The sequence below is a fragment of the Schistocerca gregaria genome, chromosome 8 (genome assembly GCF_023897955.1).
Source record: "Schistocerca gregaria isolate iqSchGreg1 chromosome 8, iqSchGreg1.2, whole genome shotgun sequence".
NCBI lineage: Eukaryota > Metazoa > Arthropoda > Insecta > Orthoptera > Acrididae > Schistocerca > Schistocerca gregaria.
The window spans coordinates 128161795-128175623 of record NC_064927.1 but is presented as its reverse complement, the minus strand read 5'-3'; the positions used below and the strand labels follow the sequence as shown (position 1 = coordinate 128175623).

General features: G+C 43.5%; 1 protein-coding gene across 2 annotated transcripts in view; it reads right to left on the bottom strand.

Annotated features, from left to right (window-relative positions):
* Positions 1-1794, bottom strand: part of LOC126284100 (uncharacterized) — a 305109-nt gene extending 303315 nt beyond the window's left edge. The window contains exon 1 of one of the 2 annotated variants that reach the window (XM_049982752.1): positions 1688-1794. In XM_049982752.1, the coding sequence (XP_049838709.1) occupies positions 1688-1710 (23 nt within the window). In that variant the 5' untranslated portion in view covers positions 1711-1794. The remainder of the gene's footprint in view (positions 1-1687) is intronic. The other variant, XM_049982753.1, reaches the window with a different exon arrangement.
* Positions 1795-13829: the final 12035 nt, after the last annotated feature.

The window sequence follows — 13829 nt, the reverse complement described above, 5'->3', positions numbered from 1 at the left end:
CGCCCAGTGAATAAAACAATTAACCATTCACTGTAGCCCTACCACGAGACGAAAAACTTACAAACTGATATTTAATCTACATCTGCAGACTGTTCCTATTTTTTGATGCGACTCTACCGCATACGCCCTTTCCATCTGTAGTATCTGAACAACTGTCCTCTCCTCGCAATTTAAGGCACTTGCGCACTAGCGCAAGGAACTTTTGAATGAAAACCCGCGCGTAGCTCCGAATGGTAACGCTAGTAGTGTACACCTTTGAAACTGTCGCACGAAGTGTACGACAGGGTCCCAGCGAAACTAAATTATTTAAAATAAGATATTTGATAATTAAATTGGACGCTAATGTAATCATCTCATTTTGTGTCTCCTCTCTCATGTACTTCTTGAGTCAATAGTACTATTAATGCACCCAAATCTAGACTAAGTTAAAAATGTGATGGGAACTTTTCAATGAAGAAACTTTAAAGTTATCCGAAGCCAAAGACTTTATTTGCAGTGTACTTGGATGAAAATGCAATTCCGTTAATGAAATGCACTTACTACACGTATATCTTGAGATGTTCTCACTTTTCATAAATCCGTTCACTCATTAATTCCTCACTCTTCGAGTATAGCACACTCCGTCTTCGGGCCACAAGTGGCCCATCGGGACCATCCGACCGCCGTGTCATCCTCAGCTGAGGATGCGGTTAGGAGTGGCATGTGGTCAGCACACCGCTCGCCCGGTCGTTATGATGGTTTTCTTTAACCGGAGCCGCTACTATGCTGTCGAGTGGCTCCTCATTTGGCATCACGAGGCTGAGTGCATCCTGAAAAATGGCAACAGCGCATGGCGACTTGATGGTCACCTGTCTAAGTGCCGGCCACGCTCGACAGCGCTTCACTTCGGCGATCTCGCGGGGACCGGTGTATCCACTGCGGCATGGCCGTTTCCCTCTGCGAATACAGACTACAATGTTATCGGTAACTGACACGCTTCTTCTATTAGGGACAGTTGTGTTCCAACAACAACGCTTCTTAACGTGGACGACTGTAATTTATTTATCGCAGTTGAATATTTGGCAGACCGATCCGTTTCGTAATTTTCCGTAACTGCTGGAGGACTGTCAGCTTCAGACTGATATTCATCACTGTACGTCTGAATTCTTCTGACAGTGCTTCCTTTATAGCATCTTCCGTTAGTAAAATGTCATTCCTACATATCATTTTGACGTAGGAGAACTATAGACTGAGCGAAAGAACTGTGACGCAAAGTGTACTCCATGGTCACAGTGACCCTTCGAAATATATTTGTGTCAAATTGATTAAACAACAACGTCTCGCAACTGCGATCGTCCGTCCTCTACTAGGTCTCACTCAATGCTGAATGTACATTGGTGGCAGCGAGCTGTGTATGTGCAATGGCGCATGCACAGTAACAAACAAAAAACTTCAGGATCAGAGCGATCTCGGTGTACACATGTAGCGGTAAGAGAACCTGCGGTGCGGAATGATTACGCACTACAACACACCACTATCGACACTATCGGTTGTGGTACCACTTACAGTCCACATGGAAGATTTGTTCTGGAAATAGTGGGCTGTTGCATAGTTTGTGGAACAGCACCGGAGTAGTTGCGGAGAATCGGAAGCAGCAATCGAATCGGCGATTGACGGAATGAAGCAGAGTTCCAGGTGAGGTACTCACTCAGTAGAAGCGGAGGCGCCCATTGTGCGGCCGGTGTGCTGTCGGTATCAGCAGGTGTGCAACTCCAGCCGCTGTGCTGGCACCAGCGGGGCGCCGTTCGCAGAGGTGTCCGGCCTCACCCCCACTCCAGTAGGGGCCCCCTCTCCAGGACGCGGCTGCTGGAACGAGTTTCGCCTAGATGTCCGGGGAAAGCGCATCTTTTTCTGCGTTGAGGTAAAGGCTCTTCCACGCAGGTAATAACTACGCGTTACATACTGTGTAGGAACAAACTGCTGCGCTAAAACACTTGCAAGAGATTTTCAAACAATCCACTTATTTTACCAAGCCTTTTCGTTCATGGTTCTCTACAAAAAAAAAGTGCGTATCTGATATCAGGGACTAGAGAACGGAGAAATTCAAACTAAACAGGCTGACACGACAACAAATTGCTGCGCTAAAACGCAAGAGATTTTCAAACACTCCACTTATTTTACCAAGCCTTTTCGTTCATGGTTCTCTACAAAAAAAAAAGTGCGTATCTGATATCAGGGACTAGAGAACGGAGAAATTCAAACTAAACAGGCTGACACGACCAAGTCAGAATACAAGTAATCAGCTCAATTCGCTTGCATGGAACACCACTGTACAAGGAGTAGGCGTATATAGTTTTTCTAATCATCTCGAAAATATAACATTACGTAGTTAATATTTAAGAACCTTCAACATCGCAGCGAGTCAGCAATTAATATATGAAAAGAACTATAAACTCGCCTCGATTGCGGAAAAATCACCTAGTGTTAACCTAGGTTTCGGCCTAGATAACTACACCTTCTTCAGAACAATAAAACCCACAAGTTTATGGTGGGTCATGGCCCATCGTACACAGGCCGGTGTGAGGTGGAGCGTACACCATTAAATTAAGTAGTTGTTTAGACTTTGTGTATGTGTACTGTTTGTGTTCCCCTTTTTTCGTTTATAAAAGTATAGCTATGGTGTTCTTTTAATCATTGACAAAGGTCTTCTTAGACACTGGTGGGTTTTATTGTTCTGAAGAAGGTATAGTTATCTACGCCGAAACCTAGGTTGACACTAGGTGCTTTTTTCGCAATCGAGGTGGGTTTCTAGTTTTTTAATATAGCTTATATTTGTTTGTTAACACATATGTATCTACAGTCCTGGTGCATGTTGAGCTCCCGGCGCCACAGTACCGTATCACGCCGCTAGTGTAGCCAAAACAGAGACCCACGAGAAAGAGGCCATGGTGCGTACATCACAGCATGTGGCACTGCAGGTCTTACGAGTGCCAACAGAATTTTCGGAGTGGAGCGAATATGGTAATTCTCAACTGCGCGTTTAATACATACAATCTGTCTATGGGACACAACGAAGTTAAGACCAGTATTGGGCGCCTTCTCAATTACATATTTTCCGGAAGGATTTTGACACGGCTCGTAGTGAAACTGCGTGCTTATGAAATATCGTCTCAGTTTAGATTTGTGATTTCCTGACAGAGAGGTCACAGTTCATAGTAATTGACGGAAAGTCATCGAGTAAAACAGAAGTGAATTCTGGCGTTGCCATAGGTAGTGCTATAGGCCCTTTGCTTTCCTCATCTATATAAACGATTTGGGAGACAATCTGAGCAGCTGTCTTCGGTTGTTCGCAGATGACGCTGTCGTTTATCGACTAATGAAGTCATCATAAACTCAAAACAAACTGCAAAACGATTTAGAAAAGATATCTGAATTGTGCGAAAAGTGGCAATTAACCCTAAATATCGAAAAGTGTGAAGTCACCCACATGAGTGCTAAAAGGAACTCGTTAAACTTCTGTTACACAGTAAATCAGTCTAATCTAAAAACCGTAAATTCAACTGAATAGCTAGGTATTACAATGATGAACAACTTAAATTGGAAGGAACACACAGAAAATGTTGTGGGGAAGGCCAACGAAAGACTGCGTTTTATTGGCAGGACACTTAGAAAATGTAACAGGCGTACTAAGGAGACTGCCTGGACTATGCTTGTCCGTCCTCTTTTAGAATACTTTTGCGCGGTGTGGGATCCTTACCAGAAAGCACTGATGGAGTACACCGAAAACGCTCAAAGAAAGTCAGCACGTTTTCTATTATCGCGAAATATGAGAGAGATTGCCACAGAAATGATACAGGATTTGAGCTGGACGCGATTAAAAAAGAAAGGCGTTTTTCGTTGCGACGGAATCTTCTCACGAAATTCCAATCACCAACTTTCTCCTCCGAATGCGAAATATTTTGGTGACACCGACCTACATAGGGAGGAACGATCACCACGATAAAATAAGGGAAGTCAGAGCTCGTGCGGAAAGACATAGGTGTTCACTTTTTCCACGCGCTATAGGAGCTTGGAATAATAGAGAATTGTGAAGATGGTTCGATGAACCCTGTGCCAGGCATTTAAATGTGATTTGCAGAGTATCCATGTAGATGTAGATGTAGATTTCTCGCGGGCCCTGTCGCAGCCGAGAGTTGCCGAAGTGTGACGGACATGCTGACTGGTGTGACGTCACAAGTTCGTGGTCGGGCCCGAGTTTCTCGTGGGCCAAAACAATACGACGCAGCCGCCTGCTAAAGATATACATAGAATATAAATCTACTTCATTTCCTTGTAATTTTCTTAATTTGTTCCACGAAGCTTGAAGCTTCATCTTCAGGTACCACCAAATAATTATGAGAACATGAATGCGTGGCGATCGGGTCAGTCATTAGGGATCACAACCATGTCAAAGTAACGCATGGGAGCGTAAGCCCAGCAATCATAGCTCCCACCTGGACAGCACATAAATATCCTCTCTCTGTTATTCTGGACACAGTAAACTTTATAAATGGACACTAACGCAACAATCGTCGTTAGTTTCTGCGAAACTGTCTGAAGAGGAGTTTAACTCCCAGCTTCTTTGCGGTCCACATGCCGGTCACGTGACCGACTTGTATCGCGTCCTTCACCTGTGCGAGCACCTACGTACTCAGCAGCCAGCCAGCCAGCCATCAGATCGTATCATACAAATGAAATCTGGAACATGTAAGAACGGTGGACAAAATAATTGCCACTTCTTTTAAAAGACCACACTAGTCACATTTGGAGCGCTGCGCATGATGTACAGGGTGGTTATATCTTAACTTTCGCTACTTGAGATATTGTGGACGGCTACGAAACTTTTCAGGCAGTGTACTTCAGAATTTGCGTTGTTAATTTTGTGTCATGACTTGACGTTAGGAGCCAGTAATGGTATGGCGACGCAGGGTTGAAATACAAGCAACAGTCTGCACTACACTTGTGGACAGTCAGAATGGGTCTGGACAAGGTGAGAAGGGCTTTGCTCTTAAAGCTGTTTCATCGAAACAACACCAGCAGTGCTGCTCCCCTTCGCGAATGTCGAGGCTTTAAAGGAATATGGAGAGGTTCTATTACCGCACGGCGATTGGAGAATTTGATTTGGAATTTCGGATTAACTGGTGACTAGGGAATAGATCCTGGGAAATTGCGCCACAAGCTACTGAAAAGTTACTGGCTGAGAATGCTCGAAGCAACGTGAGATTTTCAAGCAGTTCATGAGCTGCTGTGTCACGACAGCTGAACATTCCACGGTCCATCGTTGTTTCGGGCAGCAGTAGAGCGTTGCAGTGCTGCTCCAGAGTGTCGTCGATGCAGATGGTCGTCACAGGGAGCAACGTTTGTAATCTAGAACGTGCACAAGGCACGCAATTAATAGATGTTACCCTCCCTCATGTGGAATTTAAAATGTGTTTCTTCCAATGTCTTTTTTGCTATGTCTCTTCCGCATGTCGTTACAAATGTTTCCACAAAGTTACGTTGTCTATGATCACTCATTGTCATATGGGCCCTCCTCAGCACCCAAAGTCCAACTGTAACCACCCCGTATGATAGGTACCAGGCGGCCGTAAGACATAAGTCATGCCAATCGAGTCAGCTGTATGGAATCAGAGCAGCAAGATCTATGGACTTGAAAACATGACTGTATGTCACAAAGCAGCCTTCGTGTTTGGGAGTGGCCACGACCACTACGTCAATTAAGTTATCAACAGGAACAGACCTAAGTGATCTAATCTGACTGAAATTTTTGCTATCCGTAAATTCAGGCCTTTTTCGAGTTTCCGATCCCTCATTGTGGAGGGAACTGCTTGCAATGGTCATTTGCACTCGGGTGCCTCACGAAAAGTCATTACCAACAGCGACAAATAAAGCTGTACGTTTTCAACGGGGGATCAAATATACACAAAGTCGACAGTAACTGACTGGAGGTGTATAGTGTAGTTCTACTAAATTAAATTTTGTGTCTTTTTAAAATAACGCAAGGCGTCGAGTGCACCTACGGCCCAATGACGTTTCTGACCCATAATGTGTATAGATGAGGTCTTTTGTGATGTTTTTTGCGTGAACTGTGCTTATTTATTCAGATTATAGCCTAGATATTCATTCCAACATTCTTGGTATCTAAATGTTGTCCTTTCCTCTACATCTTCATGATGGACAGACACTCGTCTCCCCAGCCACGTGTTCACAGGAATGCATGCATACGTTTCTTGTTTTGGCAAACACTCAGGCACAGTACCACAACTCGACTAACCCACTAAAACACCCGATCTCCATCACGTAGAAAATGTCTGGGGCTATAGGGACATCGCCGGCCGTAGTGGCCGAAAGGTTCTAGGCGCTACAGCCTGGAACCGCGCGACGCTACGGTCGCAGGTTTAAATCCTGCATCAAGCATGGGTGTGTGTGATGTCCTTAGGTTAGTTAAGTTTAAGTAGTTATAAGTTCTAGGGGACTGATGACCTTAGAAGATAAGTCCCATAGTGCTCAGAGCCATTTGAACCATTTGTAGGGACATCACCTGAAACGTAAAAGTCAACATTATCGCTGTTTGATAGCTGAGGATTCAACTGGATATAACATACCTGAATAAAGTTGTGGATTCTCTCCTTCGTTAAACTGAGGCCATTATCAAGGCTAAAGGCGGTGTTACACGATTTTAGCGTATGTCTCCTGGCGCGATTAATTTCTTCCTTTAGTGTGCTCACTGAAATTCGTTGACATTTTCGTGAGCAGTTGGGCAATTGCGGCTCCCGCGTAGCAGGGCGTAGCTCATTCCTTTAAAGAAAGCAGTGACACTTTGTGGCAAGAACTCCACAAGAGCCGGCCGCGGTGGTCTCGCGGTTCTAGGCACGCAGTCCGGAACCGTGCGACTGCTACGGTCGAAGGTTCGAATCCTGCCTCGGCCAAGGATGTATGTGATGTCCTTAGGTTAGTTAGGTTTAAGTAGTTCTAAGTTCTAGGGGACTAATGACCACAGCAGTTGAGTCCCATAGTGCTCAGAGCCAACTCCACAAGACACTTAACAGTTTGGTGACCGTTTTCTTCTATTGGACAATAGCCCCTATGCCTCAGCCACAACTATTATTTGTCGGAGCGGGTCCAACAAGGAGAGCAGATCTTGTCCGATGACGTCTCAGCTACGACTGACAGGATTCACATCGGAAGCCCTGGAGACTGAACTACTCTTCAGGTGGAATGAGCCACATAGGCACCCTTATATCGATGGACTGTTGCTCTATTTTGACGCATGTGTCTCGTAGTCTTTTGTGGTGTCCTGCCTGAATAGGTTACAAGCTGTATCGCTTCGAATAAAACATTTGTGTTTTAGAAAGTTGCCTTTGTCATCGTCATCAGATGTAAAAAGCCATTGAGTGCTGGTGTTGTCATGGTGTTCCACTTATACAGAGTACCGTTTGCAATCTTCCAGTGGCACGGGGCTCATGAGAAATACGGGCCCCACAACGAACTGGTGACGTCACAATAGTCGGTTTGTCCTCCATTCTTCACCAACGCTTGACTCTGCGCAGGGCTCACGGGAAATCAATATGTCAAGGAAAATGTATCCACTAAAGGTCGTAACTCCATTGTGTTCGGTCGAGAGCTTGTATGCATTTAAACATGCACTTAAGAATTATTAAACACGTCGGGAGTAGTTACCCGCACCTCACAGGGACTGCTCCTGGCACTTGTAAGACCTTCAGTTTCATATGCTGGGCCTCGCTGCTTTACCAGAGACGTCAGGTGGCGCAAGGGGCTGCCACCGCCTTTGAAAGTGTGAGTCGCAGATCTCTAGAAACGTCAAGCATACGTCTTCATTTTCGTTCTGTATGCAAAGACCTGATCTCCTAATGACAATGGTGAAGAAAGCTATTGAAAACTCGAATATTTTATCCGAAGTCATGAGGCTTGCAAACTGAGAAGATTTTGTTCACATCTTGACGCAATTAGAAAGAGTTGTGATTGTACATTGTCTTATTAATAGTATAGGTCGTTCGGAGGATGCTGTAGGCGAACATCCGGATAAACATCAGCGGTCATTAGGTTACTGTAGCGTTCATCGTGAGATATGTTGAAGGCTGTATCGAGGACCCTGCTCTGTACAATGAAAATATCTCCAGCTGCCAGAAGGGTACTCTGTTGGCAACCAGTATAGTCGTACATCGCTTCACGTGGTTTTCGACGTATTGTCATCGTCGTGTGCTAGCAGATATTGCATAAGGATAGCTACACTATTAATTACGAGTATTAAGTTACAACGTTTAACTTTTCTTATACCTTAAGGCACAAAAAAAAAGAAAAAGAATCGCGGCAGATTAACGATGGTCAGCTGGTACAACGACCTGCAAGAGTGTGGTTTTTAGGCAGTTTCCTAATCTCATTTAGGCAGTTGCCCGTTCTTGTCCCATGATTCCTCCTCAGAGTAGACAGTATACAAGCAATTACAATACGAAGTTTACAAGATTCACAGACAGATAGCGCACACGATTTCCCACGGACCGTAGACTCAGGGAGGGCATTCAGACACATTGTAAAGTAAAAAAAAATTCGAAAGTTGCCAAATCCTGTAAGAAGCGGACCCTGAACTAGACGGGACAACTTTAGGGAAACTAAAGAAAAAGTTAAAACGTTCCATCCCCAACCAGATAATAACTACCAGAAACACATTAATTATTTAACATGTTCCACGTAGACCATGAAATACACTGAAATCAACAAACTATTTTGCGTAACTGCATTTTGTGTCGTTAAGGTAATTATTTTGAATTTGGATTTTTTTATGGTTTAAGATTGTAAACAGTGTATTTATGTTCCTCTCAACAAATAGCAAATCACAGTTCAAAAGCAATTCATCTTCCTGTGTGCGTTGTTTTTGTTTTGAAATAACGATTTTATTTTATCATTTGTCTATTAGCTAATTTCACCCCCTGGGCATTTTCAAACTGTAATTACAAAGCATCTCATATTTCACACAATGGCTCCCTCAAAATCTTCCTCTTACAACCATGGCAATTTCAGGCACACCTTTTCCAGCCACGAAGTGCGTAGGAAAAAGAGAAAAATGAAATCCTTGTGTGGGGTTTGGCACTGCGCCAGCGTATAACACATTAAAATACGCTAGAGTAACATTCAACATCAAACTATACCCAGCACGGTCAACGCCCTAAGCTCGAAGAGGCGCAGCGTTTGTCAAGGTGAGCAGCTCTGGTGTGGCTGGTACTGTTGTGCTAACTATTGCACTGCTGTGTTTCACTTTCGTCATGGGGTCTGATGAGGACGACGTCTCTCTTACTGAATAAGGAAACCAGAAAGAGGATTGAAGGCTTGTGGGACTTTGGGCACTCACTTACGTAATGAAATGAAGCACCTGTAGCAGTCCTTCCGATGTTATTTATTATATAGCGACCAGGTTCACTGACTCAGTACACCGTCTCCAGGCCTTAACCTACACAGATGGAGTGAATTCCAATCGTATACACGATTCTATCGTTGACCAACTTCTATGAACTGGCTTCCGTAGGCTACTCTGTAAGCTAGAATGAAATTTTCACTCTACAGCGGAGTGTGCGCTGATATGAAACATCCTGGCAGATTAAAACTGTGTGCCGGACCGAGACTCGAACTCGGGACGGTCCCGAGTTCGAGTCTCGGTCCGGCACACAGTTTTAATCTGCCAGGAAGTTTCATACTCTGTAAGCGATGTTGTGTCTCCAACCTTCAGCTACGAGGCACAACATCACTTTTAGACTAGTCTATGGAAGCCAGTTCATGAATGGCCACTGATGGGATTAGGGTTCACCTCCTCAGAGTCAGTTAAGACCAGAATATGGTTTATTGTCACCGAAACAGGTTCCCACATCACTAATAACATCGAAAGAACGGTTGCAGGTGTCTCATTTGATTTCATTTTTTTCCTGTATGTTTGAATGTTACGGGGATCTTTCGACGAACTTTTTTTTCTGTAGGTCAGCCTGCTGTACAGGGAACAAATGACACTATGCGACCTTGCAGTCCAGCAAATGAGAAGCTTGCTCTCACATTAATGTAAGAACTAACGTACACTCACATCCATCGTAACATTGACTGATATTATTATAAAGTAAAGTTAGACTTTTTTCAACATGGCCGTCAGAGCTGTTAAGTACGTATTTTTATTATCTTAGGTATGTTGTAGCGAGGCCTGTTCTGAGCATCTGGCTAGCGGGTTTTCATGCGCTTTTCGTTTCCACGAAAATCAATGCTGAAGTTTTGTGCGATTCTCCTATACCTGTAACGTTCAGTATTTTTGTGTAATTATAGACTTGGAAAAGCACAGGAAATGCTTCGTCGTTTTAAGATGTGTTGGAGTTATAAACACGACGACAGATCTTAATCTACAATATGGAGCTGGTCTATGAGCTATACCTAATAGCGATAAGTCTTTCAAGCTACATAGTAGTGCTTAATACCTGTCTGCTTCTCTCTTCTTGTTGTAGGTCAATATCTGGAATCTGGTTCAAAATGGTTCAAATGCCTCTGAACACTATGGGACTTACTTCTGAGGTCATCAATCCCCTAGAACTTAGAACAGCTTAAACGTAACTAACCTAAGGACATCACACCCGTCCATGCCCGAGGCAGGATTCGAACCTGCGACCGTAGCGGTCGCGCGGCTCCAGACTGTAGCGCCTAGAACCGCTCGGCGACTCCGGTCGACCCTGGAGTCTGGCACAGCCTTTGGAAGTACAAGCAATTTCCATAGCTGTATGGAAACCACTAAGTGTAATTAAGCCAGCTGACAGTGAGTCGCTTTATTACAATTATAAAAATTGTTCTCCATATTGTTGCAAGCCATATATGATTCCCAGTACAGATACACGTTCATTGATAATGGTGCATGTGGAAGATACTCAGACTGAAGAGTATTGAAAATTTAATTGCTTTCTAAGAATTAATTGAAGATGGAGCCAAACTATTATCGGTTAGAGCTGTAAGTTATGTGTAATGTACTTTCAGCATTCTTGCTAAGAAATCGAGAGTTTTTCATAGACCTTTGTTCTCCACTACTTGATGAGTACATAAAAATAAGCTGTGTATAACACAGTTTTGTGGTGTTTGACATGAATGGAGATTTGAAGGGACTTCGATTACTTTGGTTTACATGTCGTGTCAACAGAACCAACACAAGCGGAAAGAAAAGTGGAAATGTATCCCAGTACAAAACTGAACTGCATTCAATTTCCTACAAAAATGTCATCTTCATTTTTTTTCTGTAGGACTAATATCTTTCACGTAGCCTGGAAGAAAATCTCGCGCATGAGTTTTGAAGGATAAATGTAACATTGCGGGTTGCATCAAACGACATCAGTAAGGGCCCCTGAATCACATTGTATAACGCTGATTGGGCAGACACTTTTATGAGGAACACTCGATCTTTATTATCAATATTGTCGATTTTTTCTTCTCCTTATCTAATTTAAACACTTCACAAATGTATAACAGAATAACTAATTTTTTGTTGCTTGCAGGCCTTAACCGCTTTGAATTTTCTGACTAGCAACATGTTTTCACAACGGGCAGAATTTTTAACATTTGTTTATGATACCGCAGGTTCGGCTGTTAGCCATTTTGAAATACTTGGAATGAAGTCCGTTCTGTCAGCACGTAGCTTTGTGCAAATTAAATGGTATAAAAAATTAAGTAATCATTTTGAAAACCATGACTGCTCAGAGGCGGCATTTTGTCATTTGAAGGTGGTTAATTACGTGAAGTAGTGATAAGTTCGTATGTCTTCTCGCTAGTAGTGCGTAAATACCAACTTGGCGGGTAGCCTTGACTTCGTCACGTTCTCTCCAGTTGCTGGCTACCTCACAGTCGGTGTCCACACTGCTTTGTCGGTATCGGGTACTACTTCAGATGGAGAAGTATGTAGTAAAGGATTCGATGTTTTGCCTGCTGAAGGACGCATCAAACCATTTGAATTCGTGAGTTAGGGAAAGCGTCGGTTTCCCTGCATGGGAACTAACCTCATGAAAGCACATGCGAAACGTACTTGCGTATGAAAGTTAAACGATGGTCCTTTCAAGTCAGCATATTCTTGGAGTGGCGGCTTGCTGCTGTTGTTTTTCAGAGGGCACACTGACCCAAGGTTGATAGCTAGCCGATGTTACACTCCGACAGCCACCGCTGTAATTCGGTGGAGCATTCTGCAGTAATTCGTACCTCTGCTTTAGATTACGGAGTAGTGAACGCTGATTTTGTTTTGGGGCTCCGAACAACCCTATATTTAGCACAGAGATCTGCGATACTATCTATACCTCATCGGACGAACATATACTGTTAGGCACGCAGACTGCAACATTCGCGACTGACTGCAGAAGGAATCTGTCACGGCTAAATGTAGAGAGAGTGAGAGAGAAGGGTGGGGGAATTACTCTATTGTAATTTCATGAATTCCTGTACTAACATGAGATCACATGTTTATATAACCTTCCTCAAAAGGTCAGTTTACTCATTGTAGACTAGAAAATCGAGTAAAGAATTTATCTATCTATCGGTCAACATATTTCTGAAATCTTTTAAACATGATTTCAAGGAAACATAGCTCACATTTTCACAGCAAATCAACAACTTTGTTTCTTGGCAGCGTAAATAGCATGCCATGTAATAACACGCTGCAGGTTTTGCGCAACAGTCCGTGCTGTCACAGGACTTTTTTTTTCCAGAGAATATAATTTGCAGCCTTGAATAGCTCCAGCTTTTATGTCGGTTGCCAATGTCTGGCGTCGCACAAAGTGATTGTTTGTATACATATACAGGAATATGACACTGTGTCGAACGAGATAACAGTGACCTTGTATCACAATTCTAAGGAAAAAACAGCCTAGATCATTATTCTTATTTTAATTGCCCGTTTCACCACAATTATGCCATCTAAAACTTTGGATAGCATGCTGAGTACGATCAGGGTCTGGGGGGGGGGGGGGGGGGGGGGGCGCCTCGTTGCAGCTCAGAGTAAATATACATATGATTTACACACTTCAGGCCCACATCTTATATAACGCGGTGGGATGCTGCTGAGGCAGAGTGCGGGGATATGTAGTGACAGCTGAAGCGCAAGCAAAATGTTGCGGCTACGTTTTCATTGAAAAACAACGGAGGAGCATAATTAATTTTCAAGGCAGAAAACCTGTCTTGCAACGGAAAGTTACTGCAACCTCCTTCCGCGCCTTAAGCATATATTAAATTGTTACGTAAGGTCACAGCACAATAACCTCCTTCTTCTGTCAACAGTAACGCATTTTCCATGCAACCATTAGTGTTGGCCACGAGGTAACCGGTAACTGACAAGTGAATGCTCTTTCTCTAAGCATGTCCGACGTTACCTGAATGATACCATTCCAGGACGTTGGATTGGAGGAGAGGGGCATAGGACGAACTTCATCGCCGGTGACCAGAACTCACACCTTGTGACTTTTATCTGTGGGGTTACCAAAAAGATCGCGTTTTTATCCCGCCTGCATCTGACACTCTTGAAAGTCTGCGACATCGTATTGTTGAAGCCGTGAATTCGATAACGAGCAGGAAATGAGCTACCGTTTGGACAACTGGATGCGTAAAAATTTGAACTTTTCTCTTTTCAGGAACGATGGAAATAGTGTTTCTATCTTTTGTATTTTGGAAGCAATAAATGTCCGAAATCTGTTCCTTCTTTTTGAAGAGCCCTGTATTACAGTATTCGGTAGAAAGCAGCTGTATAAAATCAATGTAAGTGAAACTTAAGACTGCGTATGATGTGCGCACATCCGCTT